Source organism: Drosophila navojoa, chromosome 5, assembly GCF_054131105.1.
Source record: "Drosophila navojoa isolate 15081-1374.11 chromosome 5, UAZ_NAV_1.0, whole genome shotgun sequence".
In the NCBI taxonomy this organism is placed as follows: domain Eukaryota; kingdom Metazoa; phylum Arthropoda; class Insecta; order Diptera; family Drosophilidae; genus Drosophila; species Drosophila navojoa.
The window spans coordinates 19,567,648-19,589,683 of record NC_142893.1 but is presented as its reverse complement, the minus strand read 5'-3'; the positions used below and the strand labels follow the sequence as shown (position 1 = coordinate 19,589,683).

The following is a 22,036-nucleotide window of genomic DNA, read 5'->3' as shown; positions in this document are numbered from 1 at the left end:
GATTTGCCTAAGCTGCCTTCTGTCGGGATATTGTAAACATATCCCAGAAATGCCGTCAAGTTGCTGCAGCCAGTGTGTGCTCCGGGCGGGCATTCGGATAATAAGCAGAGAACTGAAGCGAGTATTAAGACTTAATTTAAAAACCATTACATTTATATTTGCATGCGAGACAAAACCACCTTGTGAATGCGATGCTGCAGATGCTGCTGCAAGTCCTCTCGAGGCGTCACTTTACGCAACTGTACAAACAGTTGCACAAATAATAAAGAGCGCTCCCTAGTTGCCTGGCTGGGTGGGTCTGTGGGGCTTGTTCTTGAGGAGGGCACTTTTAAGAGCGAAAAACACATTTTTGCACTTTTATAGCGCAACATCTTTTGTGCGCTGCGTCCACTGCTCGCCCGCTCCGGCTCGGTCTGTCGGGGCAAACAAAGTCCCAGCCACAGGACACTCGCACAATGGCAGACAGTCATCCTGCCACTGGCTGGCGGTGGCAATGGCGGCTGCCTTTAATAAACCCACTTTATTGTTTAGAGCCCAAATAAAATAATCCCCTTAAATGATGCCTTCGCATAATAGACGCCTGCTGCTTATTTTACTGCCGCTGCCTCTGCCTCTACCTCTGCCGCTGCCTCTGCGTCTGCTGCCTCTCCTTACATCCTTGTTCCTGCCTGTCGTCGTCCTTGCCAATTCGTGCCAAGTTTCTGCTTTGTTGCGCCCCAAGCACAGTGGTCTAAAATCAGTTTTTCTCTATTTCGAATTTAAATTAAACATAATATTGATTATATAAAATTTTATTTATTATTTTATGTGTTTAAAAATATATTATTATATTCAAATATAATTTTTAAATATTCTAAAAATTTTAATTCATAAAAAATATACGTACAAAGGATTAAAATTGTTTTTTATTTTTATTTATTTTTTTTTTTTTGGAAAATTCCAAATATTATTTCTTACTTTTCAATACCAATTCCTATTTTACTTTGTACTTTAAGACAGATATTAAATTCTTTATATTGTTTTTGTCAATTATTTTGCTGATCGCGTACCACTGTGCGTAATATGCACAGCCAAGGGTCTTGTTGCGGGTCCGGGTCTGTGTCCGGGCTGAGCTCAGGCGTTTGCGTTAGCGTCACTAATGATGATGATTTTGTGGTAAAACGTTGTGTTTGTGCTAATCGGGACAATATTATGCGGCAGTAAAAAGTAAATGACTCAAGACAAGACAAGCCAAGGCAGGCAGGCAGGCAGGCAGGCAGCGAGACGGACGGACAGGAGGGCGGACGGACAGACAGGGTAGAGAGACAAAGGCACAGACTGTGAAAGAGACACGGACAGGGCGAAAACGAAACGAGCAGAGCTGAAAAGATAGAAGGAATGGGCATGGAGGAAGCACACGGCAGCTGGCAGTCAATGGCAGAGGCGAAACAGAAACGCCTTTCACTGCTCAAGATAAAGAGCAGCGGCAACAAAGGCGGCTGCGGTAAGCCAAGGCGAAGGCAGGCAGAAACGAATCCAAATACGAATCCGAATACGATGCCGAAGCTGAAGCTGAAGCTGAAGCCGAAGCTGGAGCCGGTGGCAGATGAAGACGATGGGATGGAGGCGTAGATGTAGCCACAGCGTGGCGATTGCTGTGCCCGGAGAGCGCAGAGGATAAACGATTGAGGGCAGAGGGTGCTGGCTGGCAAGAGGGCTCAAAGGACGACAACCCATAAGGGTCGTCCTGGCACTCGCACTCGCACTCTCTAACTCGATCTCATTCGCTTTCTCGACTCTAGGCGACGCGACTCGCTGCGTCTTGCTGACTGCTTGGCTGACTAATGCGAAAAATACGTAATTGCGCATAAATACGGGATTAACAAAGTGCTCGTCGTCTGTTGGTTGTCGCCTTTGGCTTGGGCCTTGGCTTTCTGTATGAGAGAGAGCGAGGGAGAGAGAGAGACTTAGTACCCTTCGGACTGGTATGCTGAATGTTGGATTCGCAAGAAAATTAGGCATTACAATGTGCATAAAAGGCTGCGAATGCTGATACGGCTACTGCGGGCGGCGTCAGCCTGTGTGGCCATAAAAGGGAAACCAATTCGATGCCAGAAATCCTGTGAAGCATTTGCAGGGATTTGCGGAATTAGTTAGGCACAAATTCAGTCTTGGACGTGGATTCGAATATGGGTTTCTGGTTACGGGTTTCTGGTTTCGGTTTAGGTTTAGGTTTAGGTTTATGTTTCGCACTCATTGGGCCTATTAAGGGTGAAACTGCCGTGGCAATCCATCACGAACTATACCCAAAGGGATTAAACAGATTTCAGCTGGACAATTGAGTTTAGTCTTGTGTTGCTTAAAGACCTTAGCAGATACAATAAACCATTGTGGTCGGAGATTGTATAATATATATTTATGTACGTTTTATCTGGATTACAGTGAAAAGTTATGTTTAACCTACTCAAGATTAAAACATTTAATTGTATTTGTTAATATATGTTAAATGCTAATTGCCTTTACCCACCTCATTTATCATTTCAGGTGAGTTCTCATTGCGATTTAGCGTGCTAAGATACGTATACAAATGGCGGCTACTGTAAGTATTTTCTATTATAAGTTGGCTGGGCTGAAGGACTTTAAAGGCAATTGGTGGGTGACAATGAGAGCTATTAACGGTTCTCCCATTGGCTCGACCCCCATGTGTCGCTGTTAATCAAACAGCCAAGTGCAAGTACTGGGCGAACAAATCTAAAAAGCAATAGAAGAGTTAAACCCTAAGCTGATCAGGATAAGAGAAGTGAGTGGGCCGAAGGACAAGCTTAGCTCAGTGGAAACAAGAGCCAAAGCGGAAAGCAAAACAAAAGCGTATCTAAGGGCAATGCAGGTTATCCAGAGACTCGAATTCCAGCTCTGCGTGCGCTTATCGCTCAACCACTTCACACACACACACACATACACTGGGAGTAAATAGAGGAGAGATAGCTACAGATGCACATGCACTTACACTGGCGCTGACGGTCTCAAGGACTTCTGCTGCCAGCCAGCTCCCAGTTGGGTTTTTGAGCAAATTGAAGAACTCGAGCGATTCACAGCAAGCAGCACACACACACACACACACGCACACACTTACACTGAAGATGGCAGAGTTGAGGTTGAGGTTGAAGTTGAAGACAAAGTCGAGTCGTTTGGCTCGTCAGGCGTCTGGCATTTCCTGCACGTATTAGCACCACCGACCTGGACACACATTGTCGCATATCCTTGCACAGCATCTCCATGTGCCTGCTCCCGCCCCTGTGCGGTCCTGCTGGGCGTATACCCGGCATATGCTTGCATTAGGCACTTGAGCTGCCATCTTTTTGTGTGTTTTCTGCTGCCTGCGGGCTAAGACGGGCATGAATAAAACAACTCAAATGAAGAAGAAGAAGAAGAAGATGATGAGATATAGCGAGGAATCAATATGTGCACGCTCAATTAGCATACACAGTGAAGTTGCTCTCATTTTTCTAGGCTCGCTAATTGATACAGCTGTCAGGTTTGATGAGACCTGGAGAGGTTTAAAGAAGTTCTTAACTCGTGTCTTCACTCAAAAGGGAACAGGGAACTGTGTCTTATATATAGATATATGCATATAGTAAATCGTTCAGTTTGCTAACAGCTGATATCATTGTTAATCCATGTTGCCTACATATCCTTGAGCACTTTGGCAAATCTCGAATATCAAGCTGGAACTCCGAGCTCGGAAAGCGCAGCAGCTTTGCGCATGTTTACGTTGAAGAGCTCAGCTTGGCTTGGCTCTCGGGCTAGTTCACAGTTTGCAGTTGGAGCTGCTTCTGCTGTTGTTGGGGTTGGCTTTTGTGCCTTGGCAAGGTATGGGAATATCTACTCCTGTAGTGAGAGAGAGAGAGAGAGGGAGGGAGGGGGTTAAGAGGTAGTCATTTGTTTGGTCCTGGCAGGAATTTCATTTATGCTCGCCATGAATGCGTTTTGCACTTGGAATGCTATGAAGTTGTGCATTTCTTAGCGCGCGTGCGGGGAATTTCAGTGTGGAATTCCTGCATTCTGGACATGCCGCAGACATTGTCGAGCAATGGCAATGGGCCACATAGGCAGGCGGGAGGAGGAGCACAAGAATGAGCCTGGGGCAGTCGCCACCTATGCAGGAATTCGTTGGCTTGGGCTACACACAATTTCTCGCAGTGTCAGCTGAGTGTCCTGCACCCACGCCCGGGGCTATTATGTTCAGGCACTTGTTTACCGGGCAAAGCTGCGCCCGGCACAGCTTCGCCAGAATGTGACTGCAAGTATTTAAATTGTGTACGAATGCGAGCACAAAAGTTTGCCAAACATTTTTCTCGCAACTTATTCGTCGTCGCATTTGCGATATTCGCTGCCTGGAAGACAAAATAGCTGAAATGGTTTCGAGCTTTCCAATTAATTAAAATCCGCTTCGGTTCGCTTGTGCGAGTCCCTCAACTGATTGCAAGCTCAACAAATGCCAGAGACTATAAAATTATTTTAATGGCCGAGCAAAGGGAAACATTTGGCATTTTGTTCCTTGTCCTTTTTTTTTTTGCACTTGATATTTTACACGCGAGTTTTAATTGCTGCTTACGTTCCGGCAGCAAGGACTTTCGATCCGGGGGCGTAATGTTTATACAGTATTCATCGACAGGTATTAATTGCCCACTGCGAAGGCGAACCGAACATTTGTTTTGCCATTCGCTTGGGAAATTCGCATTGTGGCACATGAATAATTCACTTCATTCAATGTACAAAAAATATCCCCAACGAACCCTCGGCAATTATAGGCGAAATTAATTACAAGTGTGCTGGCTCCACTGATATGATGATATGTAGTTAGAAATTGTGGAAATTAACCTGACCTAACCACAGGCACTACTTTGAAAACCCCGATGAAATACTGGAACAACATTGGTATTTGCTTTCAGAAATCTAAGTAAGATTAGGTCCAGGGTTCATTGTAAGGGGAATATGGCATATATTTCTTTTTTTTTTTGCCACCAATCATATCAATAGAAATCCAAAAGAAATTAAGAATATGTTTTTTTCTGCCAGATTTTGCAGTAATTTTTTTACTTTAATCTTTTATTTTGTCTCTAAAAATTATTAGACTACGATCTATTTGGAGGATGTTAAAAGAAATTCAATAATCAATTATTTTAAGGTAGAAGTTCAGAAATAATGAACTAAAAAAATAAAAATCTTAAGAGAGAGAGAGAGGGAGAGTAAGAAAGAAAACAAGTTATCAGATAAGGAAACAGTAAGAAAATAAATTAAAATATGAATAGATTTGGATATCACGCAGATAATGTAACAAATTTTTCCATTCGAAAAAGATAGGCAGATTGAGCGGGAGAGAGAGATAAAGAGGTAGAGATAGAGAGAGGGAGAAAGGGATAGTAAGAGTTCTGAGGACAATACTTAATAAAATGTATTAAAATTGAGAACTAAGCAATGAATTATTTGAATGATTTGTTCCTTCACTTATATTTCACTTCGGATAACAAGAAAATATACAGTAAAATCAGGTTATACTGAAGAGTACTTCCGTATACCCGGAAGACGCTATGACAATATAAGCTTGCTCATATAAGTTAATATGTAGAGAAGAATTTTCATCACAATAATCGCCAGAACGATCGTTATAACCAGATTTATATTTTAGTATAATGGCTGTTATTTACAATCGCTTCTAGATTTGTAAAGCTCTCACTTGGAGCTTGCCTCTAGCATTGAACTCTAAAATAATTGACAAATTAAAATATTTATATTGCTTAATTACTATGAAGAGCATCACAGTTCAATATATATAGTTGGAAAATCTCTTGAAAATAAGGTGCATACACTTGTCATGCCAAATGACTGACAGTAGAGCTATTTAGGCAACTCTCATCTAACAAGTGCAGAAAAAAAAATAAAATAAAATTATCATCAATATTTCACTTCAGTTGTGCATTTGTTGACTTCATAGTTATTTTAATGGGAATTAAATAATGAGCAGAGAGCAAATGGCCAGCAATTGAGCAGGTGCTCAGCGCGGCTCGCAGGCTTCAATGTTTGCCAGGTGCTCAAACTGCGAACAGGTGCCGCCCGCTCGCTGTGTGCTGAAAATGATATGCAGCGGCTGCGTGTGTATTTCGTTGCTGCCAGGCAACGGCAAGGGGAAGGGGCAGGGGACGGGAACTGGAACATGAAACGGTATGCTGCGTAAAGGGTTCAGTTTCTGCTTCCTCTGGGCGTGTTGGCCAAAAACCGCAATAGCAAGATTTAATGTACGAAATTATTATGCATATTTATTGTTGTTTTGTTTGGTTAACAGTTTCGTTTGGCCTGCATATATTGAACACTGCTGCACGAGTGTGCGCGTGTGTGTGTGTGTGTAGGTGTGCGTGTGCACATGTGAAATTTTGGCAATTTTAGTTAGTTAAATGCAGGCGTGAGTGCTGCTGCTTCCGCACCCATGTCAGCCGCCATTGATGGCGGGGCTTTGGACGGGAAAAGCGGCCCAAGCCGTGGCCCGGCGAGCGCCTTGCTGGCCGGCAGCCAGCGCCCGTTCGATTGCAGCAGTGACCATGCCGGACCATGCCGTGGCCATGTGACCATTGTTGACCGCAACAGCCCAGCAATAATTAATGCATGAGCTGCAAACTAACCAAACTCGGGTGCTCGGCCAAGTTCGCTGGGCTGTTGCACGGAGCTCGAGACGCAGACGTGGCCGGAGGGCGTTTGCTGCTGTCTACTGTTGCCCCGGCCAGGGGAATCGTGTGGTGCCTTGTGCCTATCCAAAAGCGGCAGCTGCTGTCGACGTGGTCGCCACTAGAGTCGAAGCGGACGTCGGTACCGACGCCGACGTCGACGTCGGCGTTGGCAAATAATTGCATATGAAACCGCAGTCACAGCCAGTTTGAAGCAGTTGACGGTTCGTTCATTGGTTACACTGCAGCAACTGCCGCAGGACCTCACTGCACGCACACACACATAGATATGTACACACACACACACAGAGAGAGGCACAACCATAGCTGAATTTATAATTAATTTAGAGTCTCTTCCCAGGTTGCTCATGTCCATTCCCTTTGCTCTACTCTTACTCACTCTCTCTCCCTCTTAAGAGCTGATTATAAGCACATAAATATGGAATGTGTTTTGATTATGCATCTATGCTATAGTTTAGCTTGTTACTGCCCGCCTAGTTGGAGTCTCTTAGCTGTAGAAGTAATGAGTTAATATTCAATTAATTTCTTGTAAGGCTGCGCCCTTATAAGTATGCTAAATAAACTGTGAGAAGCATTTACGCTATGAGTCATGCATTATTATTATAAATTATAGATAACTCGGTGAATTGTCTATTTATTAAGCAATAACAAATTGAAAAGCTGATCTTATCCAACAAATCTGATCAGAATTGTAATTTCTCAGCCATTTTAACAACTTTGGAGCTATCCTAATGAATTACTATCAAATTTCTCATTCAGTTTATTATATTGTTGACACATTTTTCTGCTTTTATTTGCGACTTGTTTAATCTTTTAAATTATTCCCTACATTATCATATAACGAAAGTGAAATGGATATATTGATTTCCCTATTTTTTTTGTGTTATTTAATTTTTATTTATTTTTTAATTTTTTTTTACTATCAAATTTCTCATTCAGCTTATTATATTATTGACACATTTTTCTACTTTTATTCGTGTCTTATCATATCACTAAAGTTAAATAGGAATATTGGTTTTCCCATATTTTTTATTTAATTTTTTTTTTTTATTAAAATAAATTTTTTTAATTTATATTCATATCAAGATCCAAAAGTTTAGTTGTCAACTTTATAGTATCCTTTTTGAATGACAAACATCTAATGAATTAAATATTTTTATGTATTCAATTATATATTGGTCTCTACCTTATATTCATATTTTTATACCCTGAACCCATTGAAAATGGGAAATCAGGGTATAATGTTTTTGTGTAAAAGTATGTAACAGGCAGAAGGAATCATCGCAGACCCCATAAAGTATATATATTCTTGATCAGCACGACGAGCTGAGTCGATATAGCCCTGTCCGTCTGTCCGTCCGTCCGTCCGTCCGTCCGTCCGTCCGTCCGTCCGTCCGTCCGTCCGTCCGTCCGTCCGTCCGTCCGTATGAACGCCGAGATCTCAGAAGATATAAGAGCTAGAGAGCTGAAATTTTTTGTGCATACTCGTGTATACCATACGCAGTACGAGTTTGCTTTATTTTTTCGATAACTCATCCGATAACTTTTTTATCGAGAATAATCGAAAAATTGATTTTGTTTTTTGAGCCTCATCGGAGTACTAATAAACATAGAGACTTCAGATTTACTGTGTATATATATATGATAAATACAAACATTTTGTAATCAACAGATTTTGGATACCACGCCCCCTTCGCCCCCAATTCGTAAAAAACGTATTTCAAGTACTAGAGACTTGTGCTTTAGAATGTACACACATTTTGACCATATGATTACGCTCTGAAAATTTCATTAAGATTGCATGTCTACAAAAAAAGTTATTCATCAAATAAATTCTCATACTATTGCCCACACTGCAGCGCAGCCCAAGCGCAGTCGCTGCTTACTGCGCAGTTAGCAGAGCACAGGCACGTGAGGGTGGATGCATGTGTATGTATGTGTGCGTGCATAAAAGAAGTGCAGAATGATAAGAATATCAGCTTGGAGGGTTCAGGGTATCTCCTAGTCGAGCAGTCTCGACTAGAGTCTTCTTACTTGTTCATATATGGAATTAATGGTAATGATCTTAGCCTATATAAGTCAGTAATTAAATATATGTATGCATATAGTTATATGTATATACATATATGATCCCTTCCTTATAAGCTCTTCCGTAAACCTTTCCCCGTTTAAGCTTATACCAGCTTATTCCATATATCTGAGTCGACATCGTTCTGCGTTTGCTTGGCTCAGGCAGGCGCACGATAATTTGCTATGGCTGCCCATTTGCCACTTGCCGCATGCCACTTGCCACTTGCCTCCTGCCTCATGTGCCATGCCCTGCCATGCCACATGCCCACATGACACCAGGACAGCTGCTGCTGGACTGCCCTGGCTCTGTCTCACATATGTATTCGCAATTGATTTAATTGTGAATGTATTTATTAAATAAATTATTCATGCTCCGCTCGATTGGAGGGCTTGTGTATGTGCTGCGGCTGACCTAAACATGTCCTGGCCACAGGCGCAGGAGCCGGAGCCGGAGCAGGAGCAGGCTGCGACACGGAGTGCCAGTGCCTCGCCGTTTGCCACTGTAATTAGTTGTGGTGGAATAATCGCATGCAACCGGCGACTGCCACATTCCCATTCCCTATTCCCACACTCCCACTCCCCTTCCCTATTCCCACTCCCACTCTCATTTCCAGTTCCATTCGTTGGCACAAAGGAATTCAATGCTGGTAACTACCATTTAAATGTGTGCGGGTGGGTCAAGAGGCAGACTGCAGCGCAATGTTTATGTGGTTTGTGTAAATGTGAATCGCTCCTCTGTCTGTCCGTCTGTCTCTGTGTCTGTCTGTCCGTCTGTTGGTTGGTTGGTTGGTTAGTCGGTTGTCTGGTTGGTTGGTGCTTACATTTTGGCCATTCGAGTGGTGACATTTTAATTTACCCGAGCGAGAAAACCAATTTTGCAGTACTGAACCAAATGCAATCACAACAACAACAACAGCAACAGCAACAACAGTAGCTACAACAACAACAACACTCACCGAATTGAGTGTGCCTAATTTATTCAACATTTATTTATAGGCAGTTATGATTTGTTTTATGTGGCAAGGGGATTCCATTTAATTGACTTTGCGCAAATTGCATTTGCATGCACAAATTAACCGACAACCATTTAGGGAGTCAATAAGCCAACCAATACAACAACAACTCCAACAACAACAACAAAAAAAGCTGACCGAAAGATGAAACTTTGCTGCACGAAAGTGCAAAACTGAGATAAATATTTTAGATATTTACACACAAGAACTAGTTAAACATTTTTCAAGTCGACATTTTTTAGTGAATTGAAATGTCTGTGTCCATAAAAATTAATAATATTCATTGATTTTATAAATTTAAAATCAAATATTATAATACGAAATAAATTGGAGTTTTTAAAACTTTTTAGAAGTATTTTTCTAGTTTTTATTAGTTGAATATTGAGCGACTGTGTATATTTCTCTATATTTATAGAGATGCAATATTATAAATTTAAATTGTAATATGCAGCGCTAATTTTCTAGTAAAGACTTGATATTTATATTAATTGGCTTTTTAATTAAAAATGTTTAAATAATCTGAAGAGTTTTAATCGTTGCATAAAATTTTAAAACAAATAATTTAATGCATATTTTTTAAATATTAATACAGATGAAATGTTTTAGCTGAAATTACTATATTTGAATTATATAATATATCAAAATAATAATAATAATAATAAAATAAAGCTTAGTATTCCAAATACAAATTCTGGAGCCATGGACTGTTCTGATAATTGGACGAGCATGTACGTTTGTATGTCTGCTTATTCTTCTCTTTGACTGTCGTACGTCCTTGAGCATCTCACATGCGATCGAACAGTTATCAGGAAAGTAATTCACTCATATAGAAGAGAAATAGCAGAAGCTGAATATGAGCAGTTAGAGTATTAATCGTGTGCAGCTGTAGTTGTGAATGCTTGAAAGAGATGTGTATACGCTCTTTTCTTCTCTCAGTGATCAAATCGAGCTCATCTTGAGCTCGAGTGTTTGATCTCACTGGCTCGAAGAATGAGTTCGAGGGGTAGCAGCTCCTATATAAAGGGAAGCTTGGTGTCTTTGGTCTTTAGTTGCATATCAGAATGCGTGGTGGTCGGAGGTGCATAGGATAAGCATTCTGTGTGAGCTAAATATTTTAAATAGCTGATAATACTATTTATGTATATAATACACTGTATATTTAGCTCAATATTAATAATTGCTATAAATATAAGTATTTTTCTATGTATTATTATTATTTATCAATTATTATACGTATATAGTAATTTATACTGTATATGTATAGTAATTGATAAATATTATTAATATTATTATTGCTATTATCATAATCAATAATACATAAATATCAAATTAAATTTGTCTAATAATTTACATATATAATATAATATAATAATAATATGTATTTACTTAATAATCATAAAAGCAATTATTAAAAAAAAAATCAAAAGATTTTAATCATCTGTTCTATACTAATCATGATAATCATAATTGAGTTAATATACTCTCCTACACTGTTTATTAACTGAATTATTATTAGGATTCTGATAATGACAATGATAGCAATAAGAATATTAATAATGATGTCAAAATGACGAAATATCAAATGAAATTCTACTATTTAAAATATTACCGACATAAACTCAGAAGCCTAACATTACTGATGATAATAATGGTGATCATTATAATAATAATAATAATAATGATGATTAGAGAATAATAGAGAAATGGGTATTAATTTTTGAAGTTAATCGTGGTAATTAAAATACTATACAGATTAGGAACTCTTTGTCCTTTATTCTTCAACGATTACTTTCCCAAAACTATATAATCTATATATATCTTCAGTAACTAGGGCTACATTTATGCATCTACGATTGCATGTTGGGCAAAACAAATTGTAAATTCTGTGGACTTTCGTCCGGGTGGAGGAAGCGGCTCGAATCTGTTGCAAACAGTTTAGCCCGACTCAAAATTGATGACAGCAAAGAAGAAGAGCAGAAAGAAAGCAAGGGAATTCGAGCCAACTGACAAAAATTGCTGGCAAAATATTGATGGAATGGCTAGGATTGCAGCATTAAAGATTCGCAGTGAGGCGAGTCGGGGCGGGGCAAGGGCAGACAGGCCTAGGCGAGAGTCGAACCGCGTCAAGCTGGGGCACTCTCGTGCTGGTGTTCTGATTAAATTCGGCAAATATCGCTGATGCTTGCAAATCGCCGCTGAATGCAAAAAGCAGAGCGAAGGCAGCTGCCACAGTTGAAGTTGGGTGAAGGGGCCAGGAAGAGGGGCAGGGGAAGGGGTCGCGTCGGCCATGTTGAAGTACACAAAACCCATGCAAACAAACAGGCATTTCATGGCAAACAAGAGCGCCAAGAGCAGAGCACAACACAGTAGAGCAGAGCAGGATTTCACTATGCAGCAGCAGGAGCAGCAGCAACAGCCCAGATCCCTGGTCGACCCACACGCAGTTAGGCAAACTGGAAAATACGATGGCAGCGGCGGAGGCGCCTTTGTTTGGTTTGTGAGCCCCTCAACCGTGGGCGGGGGAGGGGCAGCAGGGCAGGGCAGGGCAGAAGCACGGGTATTGGCACGGCCAGGGACAGGAGCACGGATCGGGACTCAGTCGCTTTTGCAGTCGTTGGCATTTTATTGTTGTAGCCGAGAGTGCGTAGTTGTAGTTGCTGTTGCAGTTTCGGGCATTATTTCGGTTTAGTTTGGTAAATACACATGCAGCACATGCCCCGTGCAGCACACCCCCTGCTTCCGCTCCCGCTCCTGCTCCTCCTCGTCGGTGTGGTGTGGCAACCAATCCAGCCAGGAGCTTAGGCAACTGCTGCCGTTGTTGGGCTCGCGTCGAATGGCAACCAGCCACCAGCAGGAGCCGGTAACAGGCAGAAGGCTTTGCGCCCGACTGCATTGGCGAGGCACGCACATAAAAATCCTTGAATGCATTTTGTGCATTTAATGAAAAGTTCTGCGAGTGGGTGGCTAGGCGGACGTCGATTCGCGCTGCCTGCGCAAATATATGAGACACGTTCGCAATGGGGCAGAATCAACAGCAGATATCTCTCCAAGAGGATTCGAGCTGGCTCTAGCTGCGATTCACAAATTTCTGGTATTCTCAGACCGTTTTGAGACATTGTCAATAAGTTGTGTGTGGCAATGTGGCAATGTGGATTACCGAGATTCAGCAGAGACAACTAGATTGTGCAGATAAGGAACATCATCCGCACGATGATGACGGCGATAGCCTTTAATCCGCTTGCCGTGCCCCACAAAGAGCGCTGTTGGCAAATGGTTTTCGTTGTCGTCAGGCTCGGTAAATTCCATTTTGGCATTGGGAATGCGCGTCGAGACAGTCTGGCCACCTGAGCTGCTGCTGCTGACCTGAAAGGGGCGGAGCAACGGGGCGTGGCTGTCATATCTGAAAGCAATTTGGCCCGAACGAAACGAAACGAAACGAGAAACTGGAATCGATAAACTCGTTGGGCGTGCAATTTGCACCCAGAGCGAGAGGTGCTCAAAGGAACGAAAGCACGTGGTAAATGAAATGAGTGCGGGTGAGGGATGGGGATGTGGAATTGTCTGTGCTCGTGTCCGAAATTCAAGTTTCAGGCCTTGGCATTTGCATTTTGGTGTCACAGCAAATGGCCAAAAGTCCTTGCGCTGGGCCCGCATCGAGCCGAGCCGGATGGGGTCCACATGTGGCGCCTCCCTCTCTGTGCAGGCGAGCGACATCAATCAGTTATTAGTACAGGCTATTCGCACAAGCGCTCCATGCAATCCTCTCTTGGGAGGGGATGGGAAGGGAGGGGCAGGCGGGTCGAGTAAACAGCGAAACTCTGTGGCTTGAACTGGAGTCTTAACTAAATCAATATTGACTAGTCTAAAGCAGGCCTTACAATGGAACTTCACTAACTTTTCCCTCTTATCTTTTCCCCTCTAATGTGTACCTGCAGTGCCGCCCAAGGCTGGACAGAAGCGACCGGCCACCAGCCCGGCGCCGCACATACCCGTGCCGCATCATCTGCAGACACCGCCGAACGCGGGCAGCGTGCCGGGCGCATCCGTTGGGAATAGTCCGGCGCCGCCGACGTCGAGCGGTGCACTGCTGAACCACGCCCTGCCCACCAACCACATTAGCGCCCAGTCGCCCCAGCAGCAACAGCAGCAGCAGCAGCAGCAACAACAGCAACAGCAACAACAGCAGCAGCAGCAGCATCAGGCGCATCAGCAGGCTGTGGCCGCCGCAGTGCAGCAGCAGCTGGCGGGCGTGGGCGTGCCGCCGGGCGCCATCAATGCGGCCTCAGCGGCCAACGCGCGCGGCTCATTCGCCGCGGCGCTGCGCACACTGGCCAAGCAGGCGGACATCAAGGAGGAGGACGAGGCGGTCAATGTGGCCCGGGAGCGCAATGTGGCCACATCCGCGGCACCACCGATGCCGCCCAACGCCGGACCCGTACCTGTGCCGCTCAACTCGGTGGCCGGACGCGGCGGAGTCCCGTCCGCCGAGGATCGCGTGGCGGCGAACAAGAAGCGTTCGCCGCCCTCGCCGCAGCCGCCAGAGAAAATGGCCCGGCTGAGCCATACGCCGCAGGCAGCTCTGCAGCCGGAGCTGCTCGCACGCAGTGGATTCCAGCCCTACAGATCGGATGAGCGACTGATGCATCCGGCCGGTGCCTTTCCCCTGGAGGCCTACTCGCACTTTGCCGGCCTGCCCGGCATTCCTCCAGCAGGTAAGCAGAGATTGGAGATCCAAGCCATGAAATCGTATAGCTAATGAATATTCTCGTGGCAGCATTTCTGAACCCGGCGGCTGGCCTGCCCTACTCGGATCCGCTGTACTTGGAGCATCGCTATCAGCTGTTTCGTGCGGCCGGCGGCCATCACGGGCATCCGCACGCAGCGGCGCTCTACCCCCCCATGGCCTCACCCTACTCGCATCTGTACTCGATGATGCCCGGCGCGGCGCTGGGCATGTCGCCGGCAATGCACGACCGCCTTAAGCTGGAGGAGGAGCATCGGGCGCGTCTGGCGCGCGAGGAGGAGCGAGAGCGTGAATTGCAGCGCGAGAAGGAGCGAGAGCTGCGTGAGCAGCGCGAGAAGGAGCAGCGCGAGCGGGAGCGGGAGCAGCGTGAACGGGAGCGGGAGCAGCGCGAAAAGGAGCAGCGCGAGAAGGAGCAGAAGGAGAAGGAGGCGCGCGAGCGCAAGATGCGCGAGGAGGAGCGCGAGGCCAGGGAGCGGGAGCGCCAGCAGCTGCTGAACGCCACGCATCACTACTCCAACCAGCTGTACGCGCCGCTCAACCGCAACCTGCTCGGCTCCATGATGCCGCACATCAATCTGGGCCTGCGCGGCCCGCCCGCCGGCCTGCACGGCCTGGCTGGCATGTCGCACTACCACGCGGCGGCTGCCAATGCGCAGCGCCAGAGCCCGATGGGGCTCAATCTGGGCATGGCCGGCATGCCCACTTTGCCGGGCCACGGACCCGCCAACCTGCAGCACCACCTGCAGCAGGCGGCCATGGGCCTGGCTGCCCATCCAGGTGCAGCTGGGCTCGCCCATCCGGGCTTCTCGGCAGCCGCGGCGCTCGGCCTGGGCCCGCATCCACACAGCCTCAATCTGAGCCATGCGCACCACTCGCCGCACCACGCGGTGCACCAGCTGCCGCCGCACTCGGTCGCCAGCTCGTCGGCTGGGCCCAGTCCCGGGGTGGTGGCCAGCAGCGCGGTGGCCACGTCAGCGTCGCCGCACAGCAGCCTCAACCTGACGGTGGCCACCAGCAGCATGGCTCAAACCACGTCCACGCCCAGCTCGCACATTCCGACCATGAGCCACTACTACCACCACGGGCACCTGGCCGCCATGCACGCCGCAGCGGCTGCCAGCGGCCTCACTCCCGTCGCCGCCCATCAGCAGCCGCTTGGTGGCGCCGCGCATCCGACGTCGCCGAAGATCACGCCACCCCTAGGCTCGGCCCCCAACGGAGGCTCGCGCGCCGCCAGCAGCCCCCACGCCATGCGACATCACATTGCCGCCGTTGTGGCAGCCGCTGCCCAGCAGCAGTCGCAGCAGCTGATGGAGAAGAGCGGAGGCGCGGCACCGACGCCGCTCACGCACGAGCCGACGACGCTCGACCTGACCGGCTCCAACTCGAACTCGAGCAACCAGGCCCAGTCGAGCGCCAGCAATAGCACCTCGGCTGCGCATGAGCTGAACGGCATCGAGTCCAACGGGCCCACGGACGGCAAGGAGCCCACTTCGCTGACGGTCGGCAAGGAGGATCCACTGCAGAGTGCCACGCCCCCGGTGGCACTCGAGAAGAAGCCGGCAACGCCTAACGCCAGCGCCAGCGCCAGTCAGGAGAAAACGCTGCTGCCGGACAGCTCGCCGGAGAACTCGTCCCGCCGCAGCGCGAGTCCACCCAACGCGGACAACAACAGCAGCAGCAACGCCAACACCAACGCCACCAACAACAACAACAACTCGAGCGGCGCCACAGCCACTGGAGCGCCAACCGGCGGCTCACCAGGTAATAGCAGTGCGGAGCTCACTCCCAAGATTCTGGCGGCCAGCACGCCGCCTGCCGCGAAGCAGGAGCCGTCAGAGCAGGTTGAAGCGACGCCAACGCCGCCGGTGCCGCAGCGGACGAAGCTGTCGCCGGACGATGCGGCAGCGGCGTCATGTGGCAGCGCAGTCACCTCCACCACCAGCGGCAGCAACTCGCCGCCGGTGGTCAGCAGCAGCACGAATGTTGCGGCAGCGGCAGCAGCGACGGCAGCAACGGCCACGCCTGCCGCTGACGAGGTGTCGACGAGTGCCACGCCCATTGCCGAAACATCGAGATGATCCATTGCCTAAGTTAGAGAGAGAAAGAGAGAGAGAGAGAGAGACCCAATAGTGGGAACGTAGAGTAGTTCGTGAGATCGAAACTAGTTAACATCATCTACCTTCAACATAGCCGTTAATCCAAATGTTTATTTATAAACGAGAGTATACAATAATTTGTAACGTATTGCATCGTCATCCTCATCGCCTAGGGTCGATCATAGTTGATCGTGTTCAATATTAAATGCATACTACTATTAACATTACGATTACAATTATTATTATCTAATATGATTTCTTTTTATTTAATTGTCAAATGTTTGCTCTAGAATTGCCCAAATAAATCATTTGTTTATAAATCGATTGCACTTTTTATTTCAATCTATTATCGAATTTATATTCTTTATTTATTATGAGTTTTTGCAGATCAAATAATACAATACCTTTCATGAGCGTATGTATAACCATTTCTGAGAGTCCCCATATCATAATTTAAATAATAATAATTATTTATGTTTGTTTATTCTAGAGGACAACAAGAGCTCGGTGCAGTCACTGGGTCGCAGCACTACTGCCGAGGAGGCAACAGCCTTATGACATCAGCTCTTCAGCAGCTCGAACAACTAACTAATGAAAAACTTTGGCGATATTGGGATGTATCTCCTGTCGGAACGGGCGCTGCACCAGCAGCGCAAGCGAATGCTCGATGAGTTTCTAAAGCTTTAGGGTTCACGCTGGACAATTGGCTATATCGCCGCCATATAAACGTACATTAATATGCATACCTACTAGTGTGTAAAGCCCTCTTAGCGGATATCACATATTTGTTTGTTCTCGGTGTTACAATCTAATGTTAATCCAAAGTTAGCCACAATTCCACAGACTCGATCTATTTGAATGTGCGAATTCGTGTCCAGGTCAACTACAATTGCATGAAATGTAAAGTTAATACTGTAAAAATATAAATATAAATATAAATATAAATATAAATATAAATATAAATATTGTGAGATACTCAATTTAATAATCATATGATTAATTGTATTACAAACAATACTTTGTCTAATTCAAAGAACTCTGAATGTATGGAAATTCACACTCTTGAACACAATCCTTGCGATTTAATGATAGTTGTACAATTTTAGATTAAAAAGCTCGTAAGAAATTTATATATATACAGAACAAAATAGAAACAGTAACAGAACTTTCAAACTGAATAGTTATATTTTATTCTTAAATTGCTAATAATTGTGATTTTGGAGAGTACGAAAAAACGTAAAGAACAAAAAATTATAATGAAAACGTGTGTATTATGTAAATTGAACACAAACACAAGGTGGATAAAACGGAACTGAAATTTAGGTAACAACAAAAAAACAAAAAATAAAAATAGAAATAAAACAAATCAAAACGTGTAATCTGGAACGGATTAGCAAAAATTGCGAAAAGCTTAAATTATTTTTCGAAATTTTCGAATTTTTGTACCATATTATGTGAGCAACTTTTTGGCCCTTATAAGCGGAGTTTCTATTTTCTATTTTCAGTTTTTATACAAGCAAATTTTATAATAATATAATTGAAACAGATGCAGACTAACCAAGTAATTACTTAGCCAATATTCAGAGCTAAGCAAAACCCTTAAGATACCCAGCCACACCACATTCATTACTATGTACCAAAAGTATCATTGCCATTATATTTCATTATTATATATACCCAATCGATGCATACATATTAAGTAGCAAATATCTGATATCCAGACAAAATTCAGACATAACTGTATTTAATTTAATTTAGGTTTCAGTTTTAGTTTATGTTTGAGATTGCCTAAAAATCATTTATTTTTTTAAGCATACAAATCTCGAGCAATCTGTGATATTAAAAAAAGAAAAGAAATGGAAAACAAAAAGAAAACGAAAACGAAAACTCGACAAATTATAGCGTACGAAGGATCGAGCTAATATCTATAAATTGAATATAACTCATTATCGTCGCATTGATCGCAAGACTCTTTCCGAATATATTTCCATGCCCATCCAGACATATGCAAATCCCATATTTTCTTTCTCTTATTGATACAATCTTGTCAAAAACATAAAAACAAAAATAAAAGAAAAAACTTACATAAATGTGGGTATAAAAATATCAGTTAAACTGAAAATGAATATATTTTTATTAAGTACACTAGCTTACAGACTTTCGATCCCTTCGATTTCACTTCGAGTAAAACTTTTCAGTTCTCATATTAGCCAAAAAATGAGTTTTTACCAAAGGAACAATTGTCAGAAACCTAAGATCGGAATATTTGATCGAAGGCTGTAAGCTAGTGAGTAATATCAAAATAGTTCTTGGATAATGGATAATACAATACGGATAATGAATTGGTGCGCATAAAATATATGTAAACTTAATCCACAAAATGCGAAAGCAATTGAAATATAAATAATGCATAATAGTTTCAAATACAAACCTAAACAAAATACATAAATTAAACGTATTTCTCCCTCAATCTTCGTTGTGTGTGTAAAACAGAATACAAAACAAAAAAATAAATAAAAAATACCAAAAAAAAAAAAAACAAAAAAAAAATGAAGCAAACAAAAGAAAACGTGTAAAACATAATTTTTAAGCTAACCAAACAACAAATCCAAATAGAGATCATTGAGCAGCATATTTTGAGCAACAAATGCCGTTAACCGTAAACGTCGATGCCATGATTAGAGCAATAATAAGCATCAACCAACAACCAACACATCCAGTAACTACAAATGATGTCGTGGGACACATGCCACAAATTATAACAAACAATCTTGTGCAACTTTACTTAAGGCATTTATGATTTTATTGAATAAACTGTACGTAAGAGATTAAACCGAAGTGTTTTAAATGACCTTGTAACCTTGAATGGGTCTCTTCTATTGCCAATTGTCATAGCTCCACTATGATGAAGAACGCATTTTGTTTAGTTGGGAAAACCAGTCAACGTTGCTTTATAACAAGTTTTAAAATAGAAAAATGATATAAATTAACTCTTTATCACAAAGTCGTATTCTTTTGATTTTTAGTGTATATATTTAATGGAATATATACATATTTATATTTACTCTGACTTATACCAGCATCTGCCAATCTCTCGCGGAAAGCTTTGGCCAATCTATCGTACTTATATATAAAGGACTTATCAAAACATATTTACATTATCTCACATATTCAACAAAGGCTACTCAAATAGTTCTCTTCTTAACTATATTCGGGGACAGTTCGCAAGGCATCTGACTTTTTAACGTATTTTAGTAGTCGCAGTATTGTCGAAGGCGTAACGCCTTGAATACGACTGGCTGCGGCAATTGTTTGTGGCTGTATAAGCGTCAGTTTTTGACGCTCTTCATTCGAGAGACTCAATGATTTGGAGAAGTAGTCGATGTCGCCAGGTATACACAAGCGCTCCTCCCGTCTAACATCTTCGACGTCGCGCTGTTGCTCATCCACAAAGAACGAGTATAGCGCCTCGATCTTCAGCCTGGTGGCCAACTCGTCGTCTGCACGCAACCAGCTTAGTTCATTGGGACATAGTTCGATGAGTTGTTTGACTGAAATGTTTTCCGACGGCACGGAAAGCATGTCGAAGGCAGATTTTTGTATGGAAGCCTTGGATTGTGGCAGGCCTAGGGCTTGGCGCCAGTAATTACTGTGCTTCTGCAAGCCCCTGAGTGCCTCGATGCCGCGCTTAAGCCTATCCTCTGTCTGTTTGAAGTGCTCGTAGCGCTGCTCGCTGACCAGCCCAAATTCGTGGCCTTTCCGAGTGAGACGCATGTCGGCGTTATCTGGTCGCAGAGAGAGTCGGAATTCAGCTCGACTGGTGAACATGCGGTACGGTTCGTTGGTGCCCAGAGAGGTGAGGTCGTCAATCAATACGCCAATGTACCCTTCAGTACGGCTAATGTTTAATTGCCGGCCATCTTGATGAACACTCTTAGCCGCCGCATTCGCACCAGCTATGATTCCCTGGGCGGCAGCCTCTTCGTATCCTGTAGTTCCATTCAACTGGCCGGCGAAGAAGAGTCCAGTCACCCGCTTCGTTTCCAGCGTCGGATATAGTTCGCGGGGATCTATGAAGTCGTACTCCACGCCATAGCCCGGCTGCACCACCTCAGCTTTCTCTAGGCCCTTAATTGCACGTACCAGTTCGATTTGCTGGGGATGCGGCAAAGTACATGATATACCCTGTGGATAAATCAATGGGCTGTCGAATCCCTCTGGCTCCAGCCAAACTTGATGGACCCTAGCACCAAATCGCAAGACCTTCGATTCGATCGAAGGGCAGTAGCGTGGCCCCGTTATTTCCTCTGTGACGTGCCGATTGACGTGCAAATTATCGCGTACAATCTCATTGACACGTGGCGTCGTATAGGTCAGATAACAATGCATCTGCTCCTTGGCGGGCAGCCAAACATCGCGATTCATAAACGAGAACGGCATGGGTGGATCGTCGGCATCGTGTCTCTCTAACTGTGAAAAGTCAACGCTACTCTTGGCAATCCTTGGCGGTGTTCCTGTCTTCAGGCGTCCCATTCGAAAGCCCAGTCTGTTGAGAGCTTCGCCCAGCGCCTTGGCAGGCTGGTCACCGATACGTCCCGCCGGTCTCACTTCCAATCCGATGTTGATGTGTGCGCGCAGGAAGGTGCCCGTTGTAAGCACCACCGAATGGCTGCGCACCAGCTCTCCATTCTCCAAAAGCACGCCATTGCAACGTGTGCCATTGCTCGTGCTTTCATCTGCTTCGATTTGGAGATTATCTACGGATGCAGCACGGATCTGCAGATTTGGCATGTTAAACAACTCCTGCTGAACAGCTCGTTTGTATAGCTGGCGGTCAATTTGGGCCCTCGGTCCCCACACAGCGGGTCCGCGGCGCTTGTTCAACACCTTATAGTGCACACCTGAGCGATCACAGCAACGGCCACAGACGCCATCCAGCGCGTCAATTTCACGCATTAGATGTCCCTTGCCAATGCCTCCAAAGGACGGATTACACGACATCTCGCCAATGGTGTCTAGTTTATGGGTGAGCAACAATGTGCGGGCGCCCATGCGGGCTGCAGCTGCACACGCCTCTGTGCCGGCATGACCTCCTCCGATGACAACTACATCGTAAATATCTCCGTGTGGCTGTGTAGAGTATAGTCGGCTCCTAGCCAACGCTCGACCCACATAATAACGCAATTGCTGCATTATAAACGTCAACAGCACACTATTGCTGGATATATTTGAACGAGCTGCTTGTGTAATCGAAACGAACTAGTTCTTTTAGTTGACTCGATAACAATTCGTTTGGGCTTTAATCGCTCAATGGACCGCGATAATGAAATAAAAACATTTTAAGAAAAAACTAAATACTTTTTCTTTATTTATTTAATTTAATAATATTTG

The 22,036-nt window shown here is 44.6% G+C and overlaps 2 protein-coding genes across 3 annotated transcripts in view; one reads left to right on the top strand and one right to left on the bottom strand.

Moving 5' to 3' along the window:
• px (MAP7 domain-containing protein plexus) overlaps window positions 1-19,478 on the top strand; it is a 95,458-nt gene extending 75,980 nt beyond the window's left edge. The window contains exons 12-14 of one of the 2 annotated variants that reach the window (XM_018105571.3): window positions 13,738-14,514; window positions 14,577-16,310; window positions 17,136-19,478. In XM_018105571.3, the coding sequence (XP_017961060.1) occupies window positions 13,738-14,514; window positions 14,577-16,310; window positions 17,136-17,203 (2,579 nt within the window). In that variant the 3' untranslated portion in view covers window positions 17,204-19,478. Of the gene's footprint in view, window positions 1-13,737; window positions 14,515-14,576; window positions 16,966-17,135 lie in introns of those variants that run through there. The other variant, XM_018105570.3, reaches the window with a different exon arrangement.
• Window positions 18,876-21,916, bottom strand: LOC108654793 (5-taurinomethyluridine-[tRNA] synthase subunit MTO1, mitochondrial). Its single transcript, XM_018106336.3, has one exon. It carries the CDS (start codon window positions 21,836-21,838, stop codon window positions 19,847-19,849), a length of 1,992 nt encoding a protein of 663 aa, XP_017961825.1. The 5' UTR covers window positions 21,839-21,916; the 3' UTR covers window positions 18,876-19,846.
• Window positions 21,917-22,036: the final 120 nt, after the last annotated feature.